The 27,432-nt window shown below is 29.7% G+C and overlaps 1 protein-coding gene across 2 annotated transcripts in view; it reads left to right on the forward strand.

Moving 5' to 3' along the window:
- The window catches only part of LOC129913458 (uncharacterized), a 199,523-nt gene that overhangs the window by 164,465 nt on the left and 7,626 nt on the right, over positions 1 to 27,432 (forward strand). For both annotated transcript variants that reach the window (XM_055992148.1, XM_055992149.1), the window contains exons 4-6: positions 11,741 to 11,876; positions 17,616 to 17,749; positions 24,363 to 24,485. In XM_055992148.1, coding sequence (XP_055848123.1) covers positions 11,741 to 11,876; positions 17,616 to 17,749; positions 24,363 to 24,485 — 393 coding nt within the window. The remainder of the gene's footprint in view (positions 1 to 11,740; positions 11,877 to 17,615; positions 17,750 to 24,362; positions 24,486 to 27,432) is intronic.

The following is a 27,432-nucleotide window of genomic DNA, read 5'->3' on the forward strand; positions in this document are numbered from 1 at the left end:
GAAAAATTATTCGATTTTTAAAAATTGATGATGTATGTATAAGAAAACCGAATTTGATTTCTTTTAAAATAAAATGCACTACTGTTCAAAGCACTTTTATGTTAGCGTACTTGTAGATTTTACGAGCTGTCTCTATATAAATTTTAAAGAAATTTTGTTGAGGTTGGGGAAGAGGCCACATTTAGGGGAATTTTTTTTTTTATATGAAGAAAAAAAATTTTTTTTTTATTTGACTTTTTTTGGAAAAAATAAAAATGCAGTTTTTTTGCAATATTTCGTCTGCAAAGTTCAATCAAAATCGTAAGAGCCCTTTTCGAGATATTTGGTTTAACCCTTTCGAACCCAAGCTATGAAAATCAATATTAAAAAATTTTTTTTCAGTATTATCGTGTCAAAAACATCACAACTAAGAAATATGAATAGCAAAAGGTTATGTTCCAAAATAATAAATAGCAAAACTACATGTTACATGTAATTTACATGCACTGCCTATAACCACCAAAAAAAGTCGGACAACTGAGGAAATAACTTTTTATAGAACAATAATGTATGCTACTTCTTCTAAGCCAAAACACAAAACACTTTCTGGATTAACATTTTTTATATCTTTTTTTCAAAATTATGACCATAATATGGACAAAAAAAAATAATTTTTATATATTATATAAAAATTATTTTTTTTTTTTGTAAAAAAAAAATGTGGATTTCAGTTCCTTTTTCGATAAAAAAAAATTAACTTTTTGTACTTATCCAGTATCTTTCGATTAAGCCACTGAAACCTTAAAAAATTATTTAATGGATTATTTTTTACGGATTTTCAAAGATATGTTGCATGAGAGTAACGCTGGTACCGAAAGGGTTAAATAAAAAAAACTGTATGGGAGGTACACTTTCTAATTGAGATATAAAAAAAAAAAAACAAAAAAAAACCAACTTTCAGAATTCCATAAAAATCATCTGTACCAAATTTGAAGAAAATCCGTCCACCTGTTGAAATATGTACAGATGGACGAACAACCACACAGACGCACGGACAGAATTGCGAGACCCACTTTTTCGGAGTTCTCCATCATCGTAATGTTAATTTTGATTAAAACCTCAATTCTTTTTTCGACACGAAACCAATACTTGCCCTAGAGCAAGTTAAAATACTTCTATAGTCAATAACAAAAAACTTTTTTTTTTATTTAAATTTCGTAAATTGACATTTAAAAATATAATTTCCAATACATTCCAAGAAATGTTTCTACAAAATATGCTATTGGTAAAATGGTTGGAAAAAAGTCAAAAAAATAAAATATATTCGGCTGCTCGAGGTTTATAAAATAACTGCCTGTTTGATTTGAATTTCTTTTTATTTGCTGAAACCGAATTCGAAGTTCATTTGAAATCGAAAAAAGACATAGGTTTACCGGATTTATGTATATGAAAACTTTTTCGAATCTTAAAATATGATATTATCTTTTCTAAGGGTCTTAAAACTGGTTGTATTGAGTTCGGTTTCATAGTGGAGTAACTGAAGTTACTCTGCCGAACAACTTCGATTTTGATGATGAAATACTTGAAAATTGCAATTGTCTTCAAACTCAGAATTTTAGAATAAAAAAATTAAGAAAAATTTAACCATTCCTAACTTAAAATACTATGTACACATTTTTCAAAATTTTAAAAATTATATAAAAAAAAAATGGTTATTAAACAAATGTAACCTAACCAGATATCATGAAGTTTGGTATTAAGATAAAAAAAATGTTATTTAAATCATTATTGGTCGACTTAAAAGATAACCCTATCAATACTGACCAGAGATCAGCAATAACAGTCAACCTTTATTTTCAATTGGTTTCTCTCTGAGAGTTACCATATTGCTTGAAATACGTTTCGGTTAAGGTTTGAGATTTATTTTAAAAAATCAAAAATAAAGGTTATCGGTTGACATTTTTACAAAAAAATAAATGGAAAAGGTCAACCTTTAACCGTTTTCGCTGAAAATAAATAAAAACTGGTCAATTCAAAGGAAAATGTCGAATATGTCAAAATATGTCTTTATATTGCAAAAATAAATATGAAAAGGATGTTTTTTCTAAGTTTATGTAATAAATAATGTATGAACTAAATAGACTCTCAAAGTTCTTTAGACCCAAGATTATATCTCTTTTCGTGTAAAGTAAAATCTAAAGACGAAAATGAGTTTTCCACTGTGATTTGAGTCGCTGGGGCGACAAGTACAACCAATGCAATTTCGAATATTTCAGGAGTACGATGTTCTAATATCTAGGTCAAAGCGGCTATATCTCGGAATTTTGAAAAAAAAAGAAAAAATTTTTTGATGCGGGGACTCTAACCTACATTTGGGTACCACTCCCGTCCCAGTAGGTGCACGCGTTCTCAAACCGGGAGAACTTAAAGGTAAAAAAAAAGTTAAGTCCGATTCTGAAAAAATAGGCATGATGTGGCGGTTTAACATGGAAGATGATTTTTTTTTTAATCTGACAATATGCAAAGCGTAGGCCCATGACACAAGCTATCATTTGGCATCACTTCCAAAAATTGCTCTCAAGTGGTTTAGCTTCCAGGAGCGATCAAAGATTCGGGGATTTTTCGAAAAAAAAAAATTACCCCAACTTTCAAACGCGATTTTCTCGGAATTTTGAAAAAATACCACTATCGGGTAGCTGAGAATATAAGCTTTCATACGGCACCACTCCCCTGTCTCTAAGAATTGATACATTTGCAGATGAGATTTATTTTTTTCTCTCATCGATAAATCTCACTGGTTGACCGAAACATAAAAAAATACAAAATAAAGGTTTCTCTCAGACCTTGACCGAAATTTTTCTTTTTTAAAAATAAAGGTTATTTTATGGCCTTTATTGAAAATGGCGACAAATAAGAGTTATTAAGGAACCTTTCAAAAGGTTGAGATTTATTTCTGATCTCTGATACTGACTGCATCTTCGAATATATGTGAGTTTGAATCAAAGTTAAATATAAACTAAAAAATAATGAAAACGCCCTAGGGCTTTGAGTAAAAACTGGATGTAAAACATTGTTTCCTACCTGCACCTTTGACAGTAGTTAAAAATTTCAGCTACACCGTCTGGACCAAACAAAAATTACCAAATAAAAACTTTTATACTACCTTTCAGCATAAATACAACTTCCGCAACCGCATTTCCAGGGTTGTTCCCCAAAAAAAAAAAAAAAAAAAATACAAAAAAAAAAACAGAACTTAATTCCAAAAACTCAACTCAAAAACTACACACCGAAATTTGTTATGGTTTTCATAGAATCCACCTGCACACAATAACTAAATAAGTATTTGCTGTCTTAAATTTCACGACTTAACTAGCCCTTTTTCGCCAGCAAATACACAAAAGAAGAACACCCACCTTCTATATTATACCTCCCTGATGATGGTCATGTACTTGTTGTATAGAGTACTCCATCCATTAATTCCCAAAACAAACACTGGAAAACTATTGTCTAACAAATAAACTGAAATAGAGAGGCTGGGCTGGAGAGCGGGCGTTTGTTGGTAGCGGTGGCGGCATTGGGTCTGCTATTGCCGTTCCTGTGGGAGCCGTTTCTTGTTTATTATGTAATTAGGAAAGTCGTGGCATCTAACAAAACTTCCAACACTGATGTGCACACTTCATTGTGTTATTACTCCTTTTTTTGCTTATATATCTTGCCTTTTTCTCCCCAATGAAAAGGATGACGACGACGACGACAACGATGGCCTTTATAATCCTTGAGAAGAACAAGAAAAGAGGTGTCTTCTTGAACCATAACCTTTACTTTTTTTTTTTCGTTTCTTCGGGATTGTTCTTCTATTTTTGAAGAGGAGAAAACCATACGTGAAACAATGCCATGAAAGTAATAAAAGTCACCAGCTGGAGGCTGTAAATTCAACAGCATCCCATCATACAACTTGTATACCTACAACATGCCCGGCAATTCCAACCAACTTAGGTCTTGTACCCAAACGCTTTACCCTAAGTTAACGTACACAAAAGGCCAAGAAACTTTTTTGGGTATCGATTTTTTTTTTGTTTTCTTCTTTTACAAAAGTTTCTCTTGATTAGCATGTACCATGTAAACGCTTGGCAAAAAAAAAAGTACCAGGAGTAAATTTGATTAATCATCTTGTTTAACTTGTGCACGATTAAATTTATTCATTTTGGCAGGACCCTTGGGAGGCATGAATTTTCTGTGTGTTGTTGTTGTTCTTGGTTGATCTTGGGTTAGATTGGATTTGTATGCAAAGGACTCACTCTAATTTTTTCTCCTTTTCTGTGATAATGTGATAATCTTCAACTACATTGTGTTCTTTTTTTGGGGATAAAAGGATTCATGTCTTGGAGCTGTGGTCGATTGGGCGTTAAATCGGTGTGTAATTATCGATACTTGACTTTTTGCCAGGACGAAAGGAAGTACTTTCCATATGGTCTAGCAGCTCTAAAAGTGGTTTGATAATTCTATTTTTAGATGCATAAAAATAAAACCCTTAAGTGGTAATACACTTAAAGGATACATTTTTGGAGCCAATTTTCGATAAAAATATAAGGAGTTTTGAGCATTTGGACATTGGCATATGCTTGCTTCAAGCTATTATAGGTATTAAATTAGTTTATTCTGCAGACAAGAGAAGTGCAGTTCAGATAGTAAGGTTGATATAATGTTGCCATTTAACCTCAAATGGTTAAGATAAGAAGAGGAATATCTGAGACATTAGAACTAAAATTTGTTTGTGCTTATATTTAACTGGAAATCAATTTGATCTCCAGGCAAAAGAAAACACTTGTGGGAGATCGTTTGCCGACACCAGCCGGAAGTACCATAATCTCAGTTTTAATTTTGACATGGTTATCTTTAAAAAATTTAAACTTTTTTGTAGGTGTCGAAAAAATATGGTTGGTTAAGGCATATTTTCAAAGGTAAAATTCTAAGCTTTCCAATAATGTAAAATTTATTACAAGTTGTCAAGTAAAAAAATAGACCAAATCGAGATGGAAGAAAAAAAGTTTTTTTTTTTTGTGATGAAAATTGATTGCATTCAAAAAACTCCAGCTTTTTTGCTACACTGAGGGAAATAAAATGCACGACTGGGGCCGCACGTACTTGCTCTTGCAGTTCAAAGCACTTTTATGTTAGCTTACTTGTAAATTATAAGAGCTGCCTCTATATACATTTTTAAGAAATTTGGTTGATGTAGGGGAAGAGCCGGCATGGAGGCCAAATGTTCGTTAAATACAATTTTATTTTATTTTACTTGATTTTTTGAGAAAAACTAAAAATGCAGTTTTACTGCAATTACTTTGAATATATGCAAAATTTTATCAAAATCATTAGAGCCATTTTTGAGAAAATTGCAATAACTCCATAATGATGTACGGGAAGAGCCGATATCCGCGATTTAAAAAAAATGTAAAGACCATATTTCCACTATCCGTATTTTTTGAGAAAAACTAAAAACGCAGTTATGTTAGAACTATGTACAGCATTACGTGTGTTAAATTTAATCAAAATCGTTAGAGCCGTTTTCAAGAAAATTTCAATAACTCGATATTAAAAAACAAAAGAAAAACCAACCTTGGAAATTACGAAAAAAACATCCATACCAACTTTCAACAAAATCCTTCCACCCGTTTAGGCTGTAGCTACTTGTACAGATGGACGCACGGACGCACATAGGGGTATTTGCCAATTTTACGCGGACAAAATTATTTTTCCGGTTTATCTTCATCAACAAGGTAAAAGCTTGTATTTAGTACTGGAATAAAATGTTTTAAGTGTTGATTTCAATGAAAACATTTTTCTTACTAAACCACTTTTTGATCAAACAAAAAAGTGTCGAGAATGGATCCCAATGGTTTGTTAAAGCGCTTATAAATGGAGTTCTATTAATGTTATCGCCAAGATAAAGGTCTTAAAATTTGGGAAAAAACATAAGGATTCAGGTTCTGTAACTCAAGAAGTTGAATCTTTAAAAAAAACTTAAAATATGGATGCTGAATACAAGGTTAGTTGCACATTTTTTTTACAGATTCAATTAGATAAGAGTTTAACCTTTAGAAAACATTAAATTTTATCACACAATAATGTGAAATTGTATAACTTATCTCCTTACCAACACAGAAATTTAGTTTTTTTACGATTAATTTATATTAAGATTCAACATATCACTTTTGTATTTATAAAGTAATACAACATTTAGATACAACATCTAGTAGATAGTTTCGTATCTTCTTATCAATATTCCATACAAATTTTTTTCTACATCCACTTAAAAAAAAAGTACTTACTTAAGCACAGTCGCTAAATTACAAAAAAAAAATTAATTTTATATTTGGGCTTAAAACTTTGAACTCTAGACCGCTGCGGTTAGTCACCTAAAGGAATAATCAATTTTAAAACTATTAAAAAAGGCTAAGCAAGTTATCTACTTTTAGTAGGATGTTGATTTTTTTACGTTTGGATCAGTTTAAAATTTCGTGTTTTGTCCGCCTAAATTGACTAAATACCCTTATGTGCGACGGACGTCATGACGAAACCCACTTTTTTGGACTTCTCCATCATCGTAATGTTAGTTTTGATTAAAACTAATACTTGCCCTATAAAGCAAGTAAAAATAAATTGTAGTTGAAACGTCGTTGAACTACTTTGATTTATGTGACTTTAAGATACGAAACCATTAAAAATTAACCTATTTTCCACGTTGATTTTAAAATGTCCATCTTCAACGCAAAATCATTCCAAATAATAGTTAAATCAATGTGTTTTTCATTGATTTCACGTTGTTTTAAGGGCCCAACCCATAGAATCCGTTGCGTCCGTTCCGTCGAAGTTTTCAACTGACAGCTCGATAAAATACACACGTTCTTATGGGAAGCGACCCATAAGCGACGGATCGGACGGAGACGGACGGATTCGACGGAAGAAGTTGCCCAACTTTCTACTTTTTCGTCCGTCTTATGCTTTGACATTGGTTGTCAACAATAGATCTGTTCAATTTTCTGTTTTAGAGTACACCGGGGAATTTCAAAACTAAATGAACTGCGCTCTTTTCTTCTCCGATTTTATGAGTTGTGAACTTTCAGTATTCATTAGTGAATTAATTGTAATAAAAGTAACATTTAATGATATATCTAATAAATTATATCAATTAAATACTAAAATTCTGTTGTAGAGTTCAATTTTACTATGCCAAAGTCATATCTACAAATGATAATCTGTTATTAAAAATTGTTTTTAACTGAAGAGCAAGTACCTACATGAAATCTAGTCGCGCATTTTATTTTATTAAAAAAAAGATAAACAACAAAAATTTCTTGCATCAGAACTTCCTTAGTGCACATTCAGCGTCTAAAATATCGAACACACCTCGGAATTTGAAGTGAGCTATCAAAAAGCAATCCGTCGTACGACGTATTCTATGGGTCACCCCTTTCTGTCCCATCCTTCAACTTCAACGGATGGATTGACGGAACGGACGCAACGGATTCTATGGGTTGGGGCCTTTATGGTGGCTTTTCCCTCAGTGTAGATGTCGTACAAACATGATTGAGGTGAATACTGAAAGATAAAATAATAAGCTTTCAGATGATATATGTAGGTTGTCATGTAAAAATATTGACATTATGATGTTTAAAGAAAAAAATTAATTTTCTTTGCTTTCTTTCATAATTTTGTTTCACTTTTTTGTATGTGTTGAACTTCAAAATTATAAATTATGATCATTTCACGTTAAATCATCGTCCGTAATATGATTTTACAGATTTTACAGACAACCACTTTTTTTTTTCTTTGATATTAATTGTAACTCGAATTAATCTCAAGGAAAAAACTTGATTTCATATCAAATAGAAAATAAATAAATAATTAGGTATACATAATTGAATACGTTGATCGAAAATGATATGAAAAGCTTTTCCTCAGGAGTCCCCAAGTGCCAAAATTTTTTTTATATTTATAATGTACAGTTCCATGAATAAATTTGGCTTAAATTTAGACTTAAGAACACAAATTTATATTTTAAGAAGGCGATAGTAAATTCTATCTTCGAGAACTACAACTCAAGACTTTACAAAATGAGATCAAAATGTCTTGTTTGGATGATGTCTTTAATATTTTTTTTTTTATTTATTTCTTTTTTTTTTTTTCTAAAAAAAAATTATTGATTTTACTTTATTTATATTCCCTTAAACTATTTGCATAATCTCAATCCATCTTCAAGTCAAACAACAAACAGAAGAATCTTCGTTTGAATTTATTGTCATAACCATCATCATCTCAATCTCAACATTTACAAACTCCTCTACAATTTTCCACTGCAGAACAAACTCTGGCGTACGTTTGTTGTACAACATCATCATTATTATTATTATCCTTGTCGAGAGTCTCTATTCCTAGACTTTATGCGATGTGCAAGAGAAATAAACGGTCTGATGCATTTTGTGCATTGTACCGGTTTTTTTTTTATATATTTTTTTTTATACTTTTTTTTACATTCGTCTCGTAAATTTTTTCACACTCCAACTTACAGAGAGAGAAAATGCTGAAGGAAGTCTGCCCAGTTAACACACAGACAAACAAGATGTGACAAACTTTTCGGCCATTGACTGGTTGGTTGTATGTGGTCTTTGTGTCATGGTTGGTGTTGGTGGTGTTTTTTTGTTGGTGTCGGTTTTGGTAGAGTGTAAAGTTTTTTGGGAATTTTGCCAGAAAAATATATTTTTTTACACTTAAAGTTATATTTTGAGATATGAGATGTTTTTTAAGGGGGGGGGGGGCAAGACCACTAGCGTCGCCACCATTCAGACAGACATAAGACACAAACAAGGCAGCTAAGATAGATAAATTTAACGCACCAAATGTTTTTTTGGTGGATAAAGCTTTCTTTCGTTCTTTTTGGTGTAGTAAAACGACAAACGACAACGACGACAATACAAGAGAAAAAGATGAATGGAAATGGAGACTTTGGCAAGAAATCTTAAGGAAGTTTTCTTTTTGGCAGTGACTTTATACAAAAAAGGAAGTACTCGAGTTACTATTTTTTTTTTTTTTTGTGTTAGAAGAGTCTCATTGCAAAACTCGGTATAAGCACGTTTTAAGATGGCATATTGACATTTTTGGCTAACCCTCAATGAAAACGTACAAGACACCAAGATAATAGGGCGTATCAGTTAAGACAAGATTGAAGACGTGTTTTGTATACCTTAGTTAAGAGGTTATTGCACTTAAAGTGGAATTAGGCCTTTGAAAGTTCATTTGTGTATAGAACAAGCGTTTTTTATGTACATAATTATGTACCTACACAACTTCATTTGTAGTAAAATTTAAAAAATCTTTGCGGTAACATGGGAAGTTGCACAATCTAAAATTTAACTATAGTTATACAAATATTACAGCGATTTCAACACTGAGTAGGATTATCTTTAAGTTCAAATTACTTGGGTTCTTATTAACATTTTATTTAAAAATATAAAAAAAATTAAAAAGATCTGTGATGTGTTCATACGAAACACCACAGAAACACCTTCTAAGAAGGATTCGAGCTCCAAAAAAAAGTTCGACAAAAATAAATGAAAATCGTTAGAAAAAAAATTGAAAAAGTTTTTTTAAAAGAAATAAAAAGTTTTTTGTATTAAAAGTTTGTCACCACCTAAAACAAATGTTCCATAGAGTAAAAAAAATAACGGTATCTGTCATATACCAATTTTTAAAACATTTTTTATCGTAAGAAAAATTTCAAGTGTTAGTTTTTAGACAATATCTATTTTTTGTGAAAAAAAATTTTACGGGACTGTAAATTTTATATCCCAAACGACTAATTCAATTTTTAAAAAAATGTATATAATTTTAATAGATACTCGTTAAAGCCGAAAATAATATTTGGAAAAAAAATTAATTTTTAGATTTTAATAAAATTTTTCTCTAACGGTTTGAGTTTTTTTTTTTTTTTAAATGCATTATAATAAAAGAAATTAAATTGCATAGTTGTTTTGGAGATCAACTTAATTTAAGTGTTGTTTTTTTATGTATTTTATTTTTATCTTTTTTGTTTTATTTAATACTTTTTACCAAATTTTTGTATAAAATGTTTTTAAAAACTAAGCAACTTGAAAAGTAAGTGCGGTTTCCTGAGCGAGTTCTATGGTATTTTTATAATTCTGGATAATGAGGCCAAAAATATCTGGATTTGATTAATCTAAAAATAAAATGCACAACGTAGTTGCTCTTGTAGTTCAAAGTACTAATATACTTTAGAAAACTTTTGGATTCAAAGTTTTGGTTTTATGAGAAGAAAAATAAACTAATTTAAAAAAAAAAATTAAAATTTTTAGATATTTTATACCTACTTAAAAATGGTAAGAAATAGCTGCCTGTTAGTTTTGAATAAAATTGGTTTGAATGTTCATTTTGGTGAAACACATCGACGTGGCTGCGCGCGGTATTTCTGTTATGGTTTTTTTTTATACTAGAAACATTTTTGAAAAACGGCAACGCCATATTTCCGTTCTACGCATTTTTCGAGAAAAACTAAAGACGCAGTTTTGTTAGAAGACCGACTATTGAAAAACTGGCTCTTAATTTTGTATTGATTTTCTTGTTACTCCGAATTGATATCCTTAATTATTTATTTTTTTTTAATTCAATTTTTGAGTTCAAGTTCACCAATAACCATTTATTTGTTTAAGAACAGGCAGTTTTTTCATTTTTTATATCCGTGAAAACTTTCCTTAAAACTATACCAACATTTACGAAAAGAATTAATCAAATGGCTCCAACCTTTGTTGTTGTTTTTTTTTTCACCAGCGGATTTGACGAATAATTTTCACTTACTATATTTTTGAGAAAATTGCCGCTCCCGCCTAAATAAGGTGAAATTAGGTGAATGTATCACAGAGAAAACTGAGTTCAAATAAAATTGTTTGCGTAAATTTTGGTTCAACTTTTAGTTTAATAAAAGCTGTGTTTTATTTCCCTCGCCATCCAGATCAGATCATTTTATTTATTTGCGAAACAATAACAAAACAAAATCCTGCTTGTATTGAAGTAAAGTTAATACAAAAAAAAAAAATGATCTGATCTGGATCACGAGGAAAATAAAACACAGCTAAAATTAATCTTCACAAAGTAACCAACCATATACGGTCACTCTGGCGTATACGCACTGTGTTTATCTATATAGCTTTTTTGAATTGAAATGTGAATTGATTTTTTATGAATAAAATGTATGTATGTTCTACATTACTTCACTTTTAACATACTATTAGTAAAATCGTTAAAGAATGTTATTGCTACAATTAAACTATACCAGTATCTTTACAGTTGAATTTTTAAGGGACATGAAAATTGATTCGAGTTAGAAGGAAATTCGGCTTAAGAAAAGTTCGTCTTATAGGTAATCTGTGTATAATAATAAATTGAGACTGGATGAAAAACCAGATTCTCTATATACTACCATTCTATAAAATATAAAAGAAACTCCTTTTTTTTAAACTAATCCAAAAACCTATAATGATAAGAAGAACAAAATCAAAATAAATTTACCATTTTACATACTTAAATCATGATGATTTATTTTAAAATTCTTATCATTCCATTTTCTTATAAAAAAAAATCCCATTTCCTGCCTCTTTTTTTTTTATAAAGCTAAACTATATTTTACATACTCATTCTATACAGAAACTCCCATTTTTTTCTTATATTATTCTCTTTTTTTTCAACTTAGGTTCATTATTCGAATGAAAGTCAACTAACCCTTCTCAATGTTCAACTTGTCACGTCTGGAAAGTACAGCTGTGAAGTATCTGCCGATGCGCCATCTTTCCACACACTGATTGCTGCTGGCGAACTAGATGTTGTTGGTAAGTTGTGTTTGTTTTTTTTTTTTTTTCAAAATTAAATATTTATCTTTTTTTTTTGTATATTTTTTTTTATAACGCCCACAATGTGGTATTGAATAAAATATTAGAAGACTGACCAATAGATATTGTAGCCAAGTCAATTTTGCATCTTGGGACCAATGTATACAGTTTTTCTCTCCTCACAAAATTGGATGCTCCTTATGGTACTATTGGTTTTTTTTTTAACAAAAACTAGCATCCGCAGCTACGAAGAAAAATACGAAATCCTGCCAAGAAGAATTTTTTTTTTGTCCACTTCCGTTGCTCTTGGAAAAATGAAACACGTACGCCGCCAAAAGTGCCATTGCAGTTTTTTTTTCTGTTTGTTGAGAAATAAATATGAAGTGCACTTTTCATTTGATTTTTCTCTGCATTTGTCTGTATGAATTTTTTTTTTGTACAAAAATAAAAAGGATCAAGGAACTCCTCCTTTTTCTTGTCGTATTTTTTTTTTTCCTTCTTCGTCTTTTTACAACCAAAGACGAGAAAAATGTAATAAAAATATTAATATCAGAGAGAGTATCTCTGTTACATGTCCGGGTGACAAAAGCACACAAACCATTCGAAACTAATTATCCCTGTGGTTCCGGTTCCGACGGAGTAGAGTGGAGTGAAGCAGAGCACACAAAAGTCACATAATCCATTTCTTCGGTGTGCCCTTGTGCACCCTGACAGTGACAACATGTGGTAAAATTATAGTTCTTATTTTCGTTATTCTGTTTTCTGTGAATGATAATAATAAAACATATAGCTACCCACACAAAGTAGAGTAGTTACAGAGACAGAGAATATACCTCAAGGATATACAAAACACAAATGGACATTTATATACTCCTTTTTGGCATTTCATTTTGTTATCGTTTTCTGCTGTCATATTCTTACAAAAGAAAAAAGAAAAAAAAAAAAACTGAGAGAAATATAGCATAGAAAGAGGTAGGTAGGTAAATGATATGCCTAATATTCCTTCTGGCTCAGGACAGGACCTCTTACCATCAAGAATATACCAACTACCGGACACAAAACAGAGTCCTGAGAATAGATTGGAAATGGTCCCTGTCCAGTTCAGGTAAATGTTGTTATTACACCTGGAAGCTGTTTTGTCTGTCGTTTTCATTTTTCTCTCTTGTGACTTTTTGTCGTGTGGTTTTTTTTTTTTTTTTTTTTGTTACATCCTTTTGGACAATATTCCCCATTTCCGGTCAACATTAAGTGTGTGTTCTTTTACTTTTCTACTATACTAAAGTCATTCACAGAAGTAAAAAAAAATAAACAAAATAAGGAAGTTGTTTATTTCCATGAAGATCTTACCGCACATACAGATAATTGGGTGATTTATTACTCACATAAAGCATAAGCTTCATGTGATGAGAGAGTAAGAGTTCGGTTGTTTTTGTTTATTTATTTTGACATAAAAAAAAATGGAGAGATGGAGGAAAAGGTTTGTACCTATACTTGAGTCCATTATTATAAGGGGAAAAAAGGACGATATGGTTATGAATTGTAATAGGTTTCCATAAATAATTCATTGGGTATTATTAACTTCGGGAGAGAGTACCTATATAATGTCCTTTTTTTCTAAAGGTTTTGTTTTTTTTTTTTTATTTTTTATTCTTTGGGTTTTGACCTTTTAGGAGATAACATATATATTATGAGCTTAATTTAGAGTAAGTATTTTAAGTTGATTATTTTTTATATTTTCATTTTTTCATATTCCAAATGATTTTATAGGAATTCATCATTTTTTTTTTTTGTAAGCTTTTGTAAGCCTTTATTGTCTGGATAAAATACAATATTTTCAACTTATTTTTTAAAGTCTATTCAAAAAATTAAAAAGTTTTTTTTTTTATATTTTTGAAGTTAAAATGAATTCTTTCAGAAGTAAAATTTTTGAATAAGATTTTAGTATCGAAATGTTAAATTACTTTAAAATAAAAATATATCCAGGAGGCATAATATTGCTGTTTTTCCTTTTAAATAGAAGACATAAAGAAATTTCAGAAATATTAAGAAAATTTGACGGTCTAACAAAAATTTTAGCATAAAAGATTTTTTTTTTTTGTAATTAACAAAATATCAAAAATATTTTTTAAAAGTGTCTTAAAAATCAGAGGCGTACTTTACCGGGAGTCCTGCGGCAAAACGAAAATTTGTCTTTGAATAAAGTGAGAAACCAACAGAAAGGTCTTTTTAAGTCCTTTTCATAGGTAATTGAAAACCAAAGTTTTCTGCTGGTTACAGAGTTACCTGAATCCAAATATTTTTTTTTCAAAGTTTGGAGGCAGATAATTTAGAGCTAAGGTCTCGAAACACAATTCTGTTCCATTAAAAAAAAATATTTTATTAAATTTTATTTTTTTTTAAAGATTTTTTAGAAAAAAAAGTTAACCTCTTTCCCTTACATTCCGAAGCCGATATCTTTTGACCAAAGCCTCGAAACAAGTTTTGGTTAACAGATATGAGTTCACAGAGGACTGGCTATGCATTCCGGTTAAAAAATAAAAAAGTTATTTTTTTTCGGATTTTTACCAAAAAAAATTGCATTTTCAAAAATTTCTTTCAAACCCATCGAATGAGACATCAAAGAAAAGGCTTCTTAAAGCTCTATTCATAACTGAAAACCAAAAGTTTCTTGGAGGTCTGGTTCGTAAAATATTTTCAACCAAACAAATATTTTCTTTTGTCTTTACATTCCGAAGACGATATCTTTTGACCAAAGCCTCGAAACAAGTTTTAGTTAACAGATATGAGTTCACAGAGGACTGGCCTATGCATTCCGGTTAAAAAATAAAAAAATTATTTTTTTTTTTCGGATTTTTGACCAAAAATCAAGGTTAACCCCTACCAAAAAAAATTGCATTTTCAAAAATTTCTTTCAAACCCTTCGAGTGAGACATCAAAGGAAAGGTCTCTTAAAGCTCTATTCATAACTGAAAACCAAAAGTTTCTTGGAGGTCTGCTTCGTGAGATATTTTCAACCAAAGAAATATTTTTTTTTGTCTTTACATTCCGAAGCCGATATCTTTTGACCAAAGCCTCGAAACAAGTTTTGGTTAGTACTCGTAGATATGAGTTCACAGAGGACTGGCCTATTCATTCCGGTTAAAAAATAAAAAATTTATTATCAAGGTTAGCCCCTACCAAAAAAAAATTGCATAGTCAAAAATTTCTTTTAAACCCATCGAGTGAGACATCAAAGGAAAGGTCTCTTAAAGCTCTATTCATAACTGAAAACCAAAAGTTTCTTGGAGGTCTGGTTCGTGAGATATTTTCAACCAACAAAATATTTTCTTTTGTCTTTACATTCCGAAGCCGATATCTTTTGACCAAAGCCTCGAAACAAGTTTTAGTTAACAGATATGAGTTCACAGAGGACTGGCCTATTCATTCCGGTTAAAAAATAAAAATTTATTTTTTTCGGATTTTTGACCAAAAATCAAGGTTAACCCCTACCAAAAAAAAAAATTTTTTTTTTTTCTTATCCTTAAATTCCGAAGCCGATATCTTTTGACCAAAAGTTTCTTGCAGCATGAAATTTTTCAAGATGCATCTTAATTTCTTCTTAAATCTTAATCAGAATTCCAAATTCACACACTTTTAACTTTTTACTAGGTATATTTTTAACAAAATCCCTTTTAATCCATCCAAACTTTAAATTTCAATTAAGCTTTTCACATTACAACAAAAGATTAACACTTAATTTGTAATTCCTCTTAACTCAAAATTACTTACTGTTGTGCAAAATACATTAGCATTTTAGATAAGAACAAAAGAGCAGTTAAAAATGGTCAAGGCATTTCCATCACAGTAGACACGCATCAGAAACTCTTACAACTATCAACTAAAACTAACTTTCTCTATATAACTCAATCTCTGCTGGGTGATAAACCTGATGAGCAATCTAGCTTAAACAATAACAATTATAATTCACCGATGATGTTAACAATTTTCATTATATGAAAATGTTACTGCAATTGCACATATCCTTGGTAGAGATATAGTATGTGCTCCCGCACTGAAAAGGATAATGCTGGCATAGGCACAATAACTTATATAATAGTTATATAATGATAATCATCCCAAGTTAAATTACACACATATACAGCAACAAACAAACTATCACTTTAGCAATTAATCAGCAATAATTTCAACCACTTAGATACACACACAGGAATTTCAATGTTACCCATTTATGCCACATCAACAAGGTAGTTAGTATTAACCAATCCAACATACAAATCGCTTTCAAGGATATTCTCTCCATTAAGCTGCAAATTCAAGTGGAAATTGCAAACTAAGAGCAACGCTTTTCCACTTCAATACCTTTTTACCAAAGAATATGAATATCCAACACTGATTTGTCTATTTATAGTCTTCTCTATTAATAAAGGGAAAAAGGATACCAACAAAACTGTTGAAGTTTTTAATAACAATCAAGGATTTGATTATAGCGTTTTAATCTCGCATTGCAATATTTCATCTATCTGACAGAAATTATATCCGCAAAGGATACATAATAAAAACAAAAAAAAAAAAACAGAAAAAATTCCACTAACTTTTTTCGTCCTTTTTTTCATGTTTGGCATTTTGTAGTGTATTTTTTTTTTTTTTTTTTTGGTGAAAATGCATCAACAAATAAATTACCAGCACGTAATATAAATTCAACACAAAGTAGGTCGGGGATTCGTATAAAATAGGTATCCTTGCAACTTTCTTCTTCATTTTCTTCTATAAAGGAAATATCTTGTGTTTGTATAGTTTTGTTGCAGTTTGCTACTAAAAAGTGTGCTGCTGAACACATTTCTCATGCAGAAAATCCCCAGGTAAACTATAAAAGGATACCCCTATATAACCGATTGTAAGATTTTTATTGCTTCAAACTGGAGGTACGCAAAGAATAGAGAGTTTTAATTACCGTTAATCCATAATAAAAGTCTTCTTTTTAACAAAGAACAAAAAAATTGAAAAAAATGTGTATCCTTTTTGTGTAAAAATAAAAAAAAATAAAAAAAAAAACAAACTAAAGCAAGATAAAATTGTCATTATTTCAACACAGAAAACGAATGAACATAACTTTTGTATAAATGTTAGTCCTAGGGCAGCAAAACTGAGCCAGAGAGACAAAAGTTACATTACTACTCTTGGGGTAATGCAATTTATATCTGCTCTCTATCTCCTACTTCCCGTTAGTCTTTCCACTTTTTTTTTTCTACTTACTCCTTACTACCTAACTGTATGTGTAGTATATTGGGATGATGGCGTTGGTCATTTTCCGCGCTGATATCCTGTTAAAGTTTCACTTTTGCACAGTTCATGTTTTTAATTTTTTTCAAAAGTTTATTTTTTTTTTTTTTTTGTTATCCTTAACTTGGTGCCATGATTCAGTTAACACGAACAGTTTGAGAAGTAAGAAAAACACAGAGAATAGTTTTGTAATTACCGTTATACCAATAGAGACAGAATTACATTCTACAGACAGATAGACAGGCAGACAGAGCCAGAGCATCAGAGCTTATAAATAGTGGAAATTATTTTATAATTTTTTTTTTTCTTCTTCTTCTTCGTTTAATGACTTTTGTAATTAAATAAAGTTTTTCTTGTAGTAATTTTTTTTTTTTTTGTTTTATTTTTCGTTGTTAAAATAATTTTTCAAAAAAATTTTACTTTTTATGTTTTCCTTCATTTTTTTGTTTTAATTTACAGAGCCTCCAAATCATAATCCAGCTATAACTGGAATAAGACCGAGATATAAAATTGGTGATATAGTTAGAGGGAATTGCACATCAAGGCATTCGAAGCCAGCAGCGAATTTAACGTGGACTATTAACAATCAAGAGGTAAGTAAGTGTGTGTGTATGTAGTTATTTGAATCGTATTGTGTGTCCTTTGTCCTCAGTTAGAGTTAGAGAAAATATTCAAATCGTTTGCAATTATTGGAGAGCATGCCAATTTAAATGTGTCTCCTCTTATCGTTCGATGGAATAAGAAATCAGGGTTGTTATACAAAAATAAAAAGGAAGAGAATCAAAAAATGTTTTCTATTTGTTTGATACCTATATGAAATTTTGGTGAAAAAATTAAAGAATTCCTTGAAGTGGAACTGACAAAATGGTTTTGAAAAACTTGATATCGTCGGCATTAAGTCAGATACCTATGTTAATTTTGTGCAAACATTTTTTAAATCGTTTATAGTACCAAAAATAAAAAGAAGAGACTTTAAGTGATTGCGGATTTGAAATGAAAAGAAATTCATTTCAAAAAAGTTGGTTCAAAACAGTTGACAGAAACAAAAATACTTTTCTTTTAAACAAAATTCCGATAACATTGACATTGACGTGTACTAACGTAAAAAATAGTAGGTAAAAAAATCAATTTATTTTTGTAATTAAAATTAATTATATTGGCTTTTTGGGACCAATTACAGAATATATTGTATCTTCGAAAAAAACACCCTTTCTAAAGCTATTTTATGAAAACTCTTTATTCTTGCTTTGCAACGTTTTTTACCAAATTTTATTATTTAAATAAATAAATAAACACTTATTTTATTCGTATTTCTCATGGCAAAAACAATATTTTTAATAAATTTCGTAAGGGATTTTAATGGGTTTATTGCGGATTTTTCTTATTTCCACAAAAAAAAAAAAAACACCCTTTAACCTAAAATTTTTTTATAGACTGCTTAAATTTTTGATTTCTGTTATAATTAAAATAGTTTTACCAATTTTCATTGTCGACCCATTTTTGTACTAGTTTTTGTGGTACTTATTCTGCATTTCATAATTTCTTTAAGAAAAAAAAAAACACCCTTTAACTCAATTTTGTAGACTCTTTAGATACTTTGTTTTTATAACAAAAGAAACGTTTTCACCAAGTTTAAAAAATTTTTAAAAAATTATGTCAACTTTTATAATACCTTTCTCACACATAACTCAATCCCTAAAAAAAAAAAACACCCTTTCACCAATCTTTTTAAGAACTTTATGGATACTTTATGGATACTTGTCGTATATATACCGATTTTAGTAAAATTGAAATATCTCGAAAACGGTTCCAACGATTTTGTTTAAAAAATTCAAATGTTAGTTTTAAGCTAAGGTCTATCTTCTAATGAAAAATTTTTTTTTTGAAAATCATTATTAACGGTACCTGCCATACAACCGTTTTTTTTCAAATTCGATTATCTCCGAAACTGCTAATTCGATTTCAACGAAACTTTTTGTGAAGAAGCATTTATATAATGTAAATATAAATCAAAAATAAAATTTTGAAAAAAATAATTTTTGGATTTGTAAAAACATTTTGAAATTTTTTTTTTGAAAAATCAAATTTTCGAAAACGGGACATTGAATTTTTTGAAATTTTATTTTTAGATGTTGATTAGTGATTTTTACAAAATGGCATACCAATTTTATTTAAAAACTTTTTTTCCAAATTGTTTTGGAGGGCAATTTGATTTCAGATTTTATTTAATTTTTTTTTTTAAACGAATTTTATTTTTTATTTAATTTTTTTTTTGTACCTATATAACAGGTACCTACATTTTCCAAATTTCTATATAAAAAGTCTTAAAAATTTAAGCAACTTGAACTCTAAGAGCAAGTTCGTGCGACCCAGTCGTGCATTTTATTTTCTAAGTTTTGTTGACCTTTACTCCTTGCTTACTTTTGTACGAAAAAACACCTTTCCATACAAATTTTTTTTATAAACTCTTTTAATCCTTGGTTCTTATTCCAAAAGCTAATTTTTACCAAGTTTCATGAGGGTAACAATTTTTTTTACAATGCCTATTTTACCTGTACTAGACAGTTCGATGTCTAAACGTACTAGACCAGTTGATCTCTGTGCAAAGTAGCATCTTTTTTTTTGTTTTTTTTTTTTTTTAATTCCCACGCCTCTTTCCCCCCCAGATACCGCACGCGCTGGGGTCCATTTTCACCGAGTACGAAGTCATTTGCGGATGATCTTTATCGTAAAAAAAAAGCAAACTGAAAAGGGGAATCAGCCGTTCTATAATTTAATTTTTAAACTAAAAAGTAACATACAAATGACCCCAATAATTTCTCGCAACCTCATTTAAGTAGGTAGTTATTTTGAAACAAACAAAGTTTTAAGGCCAATTGTTGCTTATACTATGTAAAAAAAAAACTCAAACAAACCTTAAAACTATCCCAAGTCAAGTCCATTTGTATGACCTTTCATATAATCAAAATGTTTAATTGATTTTGTGTGTCATTTTCAAATGCCAATCCAAAATTAAGAACTCAACCCTTTAATTCCTATTGAGACTTAAAGGGGTTGCTTATACCAAAAAAAAAGTTTTTCCTCTATTCCATTAAGACTATATGGGTTTATCAACAATCCCTTTATCCTCATCCTCCTACATTAGAGTATAGACCAAATTTAGTTTTTCCTTTTCCACATTTTCATAACTAAATTGTATCATTTTATTTATACCTAAATTTTCTCTAACAATTTCCGGAATTTTCAACACCATCTCTATATTCTCTATCTATACCAACCATATAACCGTAAGAAAAACAAAAATTCCCTCACAGAGAAAAACCTTGAAGGGAAGGAAATTTCACATAATTTCGTAACACGTAAAACACCTGGTATCCAGAAAAACTCTCTCGCACCAAATCCTCTTTCCGTCTTTTATTTTTTTTTTTTTTTTGTTATTAAAGTTCCAACTTTTATATCATATACAACACCCTCTTTAGCTTGAATTCTGCGGGACAAAAACTTTTTCATGCCTCATTCTCAAAAAAAAAGTAAAAAAAAAAAAAACGCATTGAGAAATGAACAAAAAACATGTTCGAAAGGATATATAACCAGCTACCAGGACCTTTTTTTTCTAGCTAACAAACTATTACTAAATTATTTGGCTTTCAGCTGGTACTCCAATGTTGTTTGTTTATTGTGCTTTCGTCGGTCGTGTCGTAGCTTAGTTCCTCCGCACTCTTGACCACTTATCAGGATATTTAAACATAAAATCAGGTTAAGCCCTTTCTATGTCCCCCAGAGGAAGTACCTACCAAGAGTGTGGAGAGCGAGATTATTTGTGTATGCAAGAAGGATACTAAAAAGTTTACCCATCAGACATATGCACAAAGAGTGCAAAATTAAAAGTCACATAATTTCATTTTTTTTTTGCAAGGACATTATTCATGTGATATTTATATATGAATACCAGTACACACATGGAAATGTGAATTTCTTTTTATTCTTTTATTAAAACGACGACACTAATGTTGTATACTTTTTTTTTCTGCCGAGTCCGCTGTTATCCTTATTATGTGTGTGGTGGCTGGGTGGTTCTATTAGATTTTGGAGACTTTTCAAAAATGCATGGAATTGCTGGGTGAATTCATTTTTATTTTAATGTCTCGTTTTTGCCGTTCGCAATTCGTCCTGCATTGGGCACGTACATATCCTTGCAATGCCATTATATTGTGTGTGTCCTGTGTCGTCCACTGCCGAACAGAACAGACAAAAAAAATCCTTTTCTCATTGTGCCTCGTGTATATGGTATACTTGGCCATTAAAAAGCAAACTTGTGTTTTATTTAAAACGACACACAAACGATCTGCGAAAATGAATGAAACGAAATGAAATTCGTATCCTTTTGCTTTCGGGTAGTATATGATGTCCAGCAGAAAAAGGGATTATTATTTTATTGGTGGTTGGCCGCATCGATTGTTTCATCCTGGTTTTTCGAAAGTAATATACAAACCAGTTCCCTCCATCCAACCCCCTCCCCTACTTTCTCACCCTTATCAACAATACTGAAATTCATATGTGAAATCCAATTAGAGCTTTCTGTCTGGTGTACGAGGATATTGATATCAAGTGACTTTTCCAGGACACACTCTTTTCCACACACACACAGAAACAATTCTATTCGGGTAAAATGGGTTTTTGGTTGTCCTTTTCGATTCGATTTTTGTTTCCAAAAAACTGTAAATTATTTGTGCAATTTTGTAATTAACTCTTAAGTACCAAAATGCGAAATTGTGTGTTCATCCAATTTTGAGAATGCTCATTTTGTACTAACGTCCAGTATATTGTGGTGGTGGTATTATCAAAACCTCTACTCTATTAATGGGAGACGGCATTTTGTGACTTAATAAGGACTGCTTGGACACTCACATTTTTGAGCCCCGCTAGATACCTATGGAGCTTTTGGAAAATGTTGTTGTTAGCAAGCATATTGCAAAGGTCTTGCATCAAATGGTTAACAGGGATGTTATAGAAAATAATACAAATGGACAACGTAGACAGGTATTGAGAAAATTCACGAAATAAAGAAATTAGATAAATGATCTATTTAAGTATAAAAATTACAAATTTATTTTTTTAAGATTTTCGAAAAAAAAAATCGAGGTACCTTTGTCTAAAAAAATGCATTTTCAAAATTCCTCCGATTTAATCGAGTGAGACATCGAAAGAAAGGTCTCTTTGAGCTCTATACACAGCTGAAAACTAAAAATTTCTTGGAGTTCTGATTGCTGAATTATTTTCTTTGAACTCAAAAAAAAATATTTTTTTTTTTCAAACATTCGGAAGCAGATTTTTTCGGATCAAAGTCTTGAAATAAAGTTTGGCTTACAGATTTGAGTTCACAGCAACCAGGCCTATGTATTTAAAAAGAAAAAATTAAATTTTATTTTCTTCCGATTTTTGAGAAAAAATCAAGGTTAACCCCTTGAATAAAAAAAGTGCATTTTCAAAAATCCTCCAAATACATCAACTGAGACATCAAAAGAAAGGTCTCTTTAGCCTCTTTTTATAGCTGAAAACCAAAAGTTTCTTGGAGGTCTAGTTGCTGAATTATTTTCTTTGAACTCAAAAAAAATATTTTTTTTTTTTTTTTCAAACTTCCGGAAGCAGATTTTTTCGGATTTAAGTCTTGAAATAAGGTTTGGCTTACAGATTTGAGTTCACAGCAACCAGGCTTATGCATTTAGGTAGAAAAAAATAAATTTTATTTTCTTCCGATTTTTTGAGAAAAAATCAAGGTTAAACCCCTTGATTAAAGAAAGTACATTTCAAAAATTTTCTCCAAATCCATCGAGTGAGACATCAAAAGAAAGGTCTCTTTAAGTTTCAGTATTAGATGAAATCAAAAGGTTTCTTGGAGGTCTAGTTGCTGAATTATTTACTGTGAACTCAAAAAAAAATATTATTTTCTCCTTACATTCGGAAGCAGATAATTTCAAATCAAAGTATCGAAATAAGATTTGGCTTACAGATTTGAGTTCACAGCAACCAGGCCTATGCATTAAGGTAGAAAAAATTAAATTTCATTTTCTTCGGATTTTTGAGAAAAAATTAAGGTTAACCCCTTGAATAAAAAAAAGTGCAATTTCAAAAATTTTTTCCAAATCCATCGAGTGAAACATCAAAATAAAGTGTTCTTTAAGTTCTATTTATAGCTAAAAACCAAAAGTTTCTTAGAGGTCTGTTTGCTAAATTATTTGAATCGAAATATTTTTTTTTCTTACATTTAAATATAAAACTGTTTTATATTGAGCCACAAATATAAAATTCAAACATCCATATCTTTAATTTTACCAAATAATTCTCAAGATATAATAATATGTAGGTATAGCCTGTGTCTACTGTCTTTAAATTTTCATTTTTTTTTTAAATTGCCAATTTAAAAAACAACTCTTTAATTAACTCTTCACAAATTTGCTGATTCTTCTGCTTTAACCACTTCTGATAAAATATGTGTTATTTTTACCCTTGGATAGACTAAAAGATTCAACATTTTTTTTTTTTTTTATAAACTTTGACCTTATAATTCCCTTGAAAAAAATAAATAAAAATATCAGCAGCTTTTGTGTGTTTCGCTTGCTTTCAAGGCCTTTTTCCAGTCTGGTAAATTCCCAGTCAATTATTTCATATTTTTTTCATACTCATCTTATTTTTTATTCAATCAACAGTATTTTCGTTATTTATTTATTTTTTTTTTTTTAAGTATTTTATGTCATCCAGACACATTTTCCCTTCACATGAATCATATCAAAAATAAAAAAAAAATATATATATATCACATATATTTTTGTTTTATCATCACATCCAGAGAATAATCTTCCCTTTGAAATCCTTTTAGCCTTGTTTGTGTCTATATAACCAGCAACCTAATATTTATTTCAATTTTTTTTTTTTTCATATTTATAAAACGACACGATAAGAGTGAAAAACATTCCTATCTATATATCATCATTTTAAAACCATGAAAAAAAAAATAAATAAAATCCTCAAAAGAAAAATTTAAAGGACTTTGATAAAAATAAATAAATATTTAATAAATAGACAAAAACATTTTTTTATATAAGTTGTAAGATAAGGATAGAAAAGAAGCTTTTACACATAGAAAATACAAAAAAAAAAATAACATTGAATTAGTAAAAAAAAATTCTCTTTAATCCTTTATTCCAGGCAAATCCCTCACATGTCCGACATCATCGTCCATTAAGAGATTCCCGGAACGACATGGAAACTGCAATTTCTGGAATTCATTTTGTCGTTACATCACAACATTTTGTCTATGGAAAATTAAAGGTAAGTGGACGATTTTTTTTTTTTTTTTATAATAATTGTCTTATTCAATTTTTAAACGCATTTTATTTATTACACATTTTAAATTTATTTTTCAAAATTTTGTCAAAGAAAATAGCAACAAAAAAAAAAAACAGAAATATTGAACAATTATCCTTAAAAAAAGTCCATTTTCAATGTAATCCCAATACAAAAACTAAATAAAAAAAACATACGAAAAAAATATCCTAAATGAATGGCCAACGAAAGGACAATTGAAATATTTTGCGGCCAACACAAATGAACGAAACACAAAGAGCAAAAAAAAAAAAATAAAAGGAATCATTGTTTTTTCTATTTGTTGTTTGAATTTTTGAAATAATTTGTTTCTCTGTTGATTCCTTTTTTTTTTTTGTGTCGGCGGTTGGCCATAAAGGATATGCAGGAATATGAAAAAATATATCACCCTTTTACAATATTATTTGTATTTGTATATTTGTAGGAGAGTTTTTACTATAAATAGAGAGAATTTGTACACACGTAGGTACCCACTAGACAACAAATTGGTTTTCAATTTGTATTTGTTTTTTTTTTTTTTTTTGCTTTTTTGGTTTTGTTATATTTGACTGTCACCATTTTTCAAGCAAACTATTTATATTCAATTCGAAGTTCTTGTTATATGGAAAGTTCATACAATTATTTTTTTTTTCAATATTTTATTTCGAAAAACGTTTTGATGCTTGACTTTAAACATATAACAAGGAAACCCCCTTAAAAAACACAAAAAGTAAAACATCCAAAATAAAATAAAAAAAAAAAAACAATTGCGTTTGATTAAAACTTGTATGTCGTGAACATTTCCTAGAATGGTATGATTGGTAAACTCTTTTATGGGACTTGTCAAATCTAAACATACATACAAAGAGATAAACTCTATCAATCCTAAATATTTGCTAAGAGTCAATAAGCGTTCTTTAAAGTTGTTGAGGGGACCGTCGAGTTACTTAACTCAAAAACTTACAGATTAAAATTGGTTTCAAATGAAAGATAAGTTCAAATGGTAAAAATGGGGTTGCCACTTTTTAAAGAAAATCTTCTATGTGGCAACAATCGTCGGCATAACGCCAAAACCGCGAATCTGCATTTTTGGACATTTTCACTTTAATGTGTCAATTTACTTGTTGTTGGTCCCTCTATTCACTGCATCGATCCTAATCATCCATCTGTTACCTAGAAGCATAAACTAAACTAGACTGCATTCCAAAACTTTGAAGCCGTTTTTCTCAAAACTACTATTTTGCAGATTCGTGATTTTTTCTTTGTGCACACGATATGTACAATGACAAAAATTTATAAAATAAATCTAAGTAATCTAGGATTGGAAATGTGGTAACCCTAATCAAATAAAAAAAAAACAAAAACACTATGAAAAACATATGAATTTGTATTCATATGTTTAAAGGCTTACAATTAACTGACACTCTCTTTTCTCTTATAAAAAATGCTGGTTGCCATAGCTTAACATAAGCAAGTATTGTGCCAACCCTGCCACAGAACACCAAAAACGCAAATTTTTCACCCAAAAAGTACGATATTTGATCTTAGGTGAGGCCCTCTTCTATCTTCTATGTGAAAAATGTCGGATGCCATCTAAAAAATACGGCCAAGTATCTACTCGGCAACTCTACTCACACGCTGAAAACACATAAAAACACATATTTTTCAGCCAAAATGTATGCATTTTAAAAGAAATAAAGACTTAATTATGAGACCCTCATCTGTATAAAAATTATCGAGTTCCATTTCTGAAGTATAAACAAGTACTCGGCAACCCTACTCAAATGAAAAAAAAAAAACCAAAACCACTCATTTTTTTTTAATTTAAGAGATGACACCCTTTTTAAGAAAAAAAAGGTCTTACCTAAAATCTGATGTTAATTTGAGATCTGATGTATAATTGAGCCTTTAACTCTGTGAAATATAATACATTTTGGTTGGAAAATAAGTGTTTTGGTGTTTTTTTTTTTAGCATTTGGGTAGGGTAACCTCACCTCACTCACCTAAGAACTAATGGATAATCTTGACTTGAACTGTTTCAAATATCATGCAATTTGGGTGAAAAATAAGAAAATAACTTTTTCGTATTTTAGAGATGAAACCCAAATTTTTTTTATATAAAAGAGAGTATCAGCTAAAGTTAAATGTTGTATATTTAAGCCTTTAAAAAATTTATTATTTTGTTCAAAAACAATATTTGGAATTGATTTTTGAGTTTTCATTTAAATAGGGTTACCACGTTTGCAGGTTTACATGCCTTACATTGTTTTTTTTTTTATAATTTTTGAGTTCGTTTATAGATTTTTGACATTTAAAGTTTGTTTCTTGAAGATACTGTTGATCTATACAGTTCCTACACAGAAAAAAATAAAATGCACGACTTGGTCGCACGAACTTGCTCTTAGAGTTCAAGTTGCTTAAATTTTTAAGACTTTTTATATAGAAATTTGGGAAATGTAGGTATAAAAACAAAACAAAAAAAAAAAAAACAAATAAGGTATAAATAAAAAAAAAAAACAAATTCAAAAAAAATAAAATTCTTTTTTCAAAAAAATAAAACAACATCTGTAGGTATGCAGTTTTATTTGCTTTATTAAAGTGCATTTAAAGAAAAAAAATTTTCAAAATCGTTAGAACCGTTTTTTAAAAAAACTAATTTTTTATAAATAATTTTTTGGAAAAAAAGTTTTAAAATAAAACTGTTATGCCATTTTGTAGAAATCACTGATCAACATCTAAAAACAAAATTTCAAAAAAATTCAATTTCTCGTTTTCGAAAATTTGATTTTTCAAAAAAAAAAAAATTTCAAATTTTTTTTATAAAATCCAAAAATTATTTTTTTCAAAATTGTATTTTTGGCTTTTTTGTACGAATGCATAACTTGATATATAGTACCTATATCGCAAGTAAAAA

The sequence above is a fragment of the Episyrphus balteatus genome, chromosome 3, assembly GCF_945859705.1.
Source record: "Episyrphus balteatus chromosome 3, idEpiBalt1.1, whole genome shotgun sequence".
NCBI lineage: Eukaryota > Metazoa > Arthropoda > Insecta > Diptera > Syrphidae > Episyrphus > Episyrphus balteatus.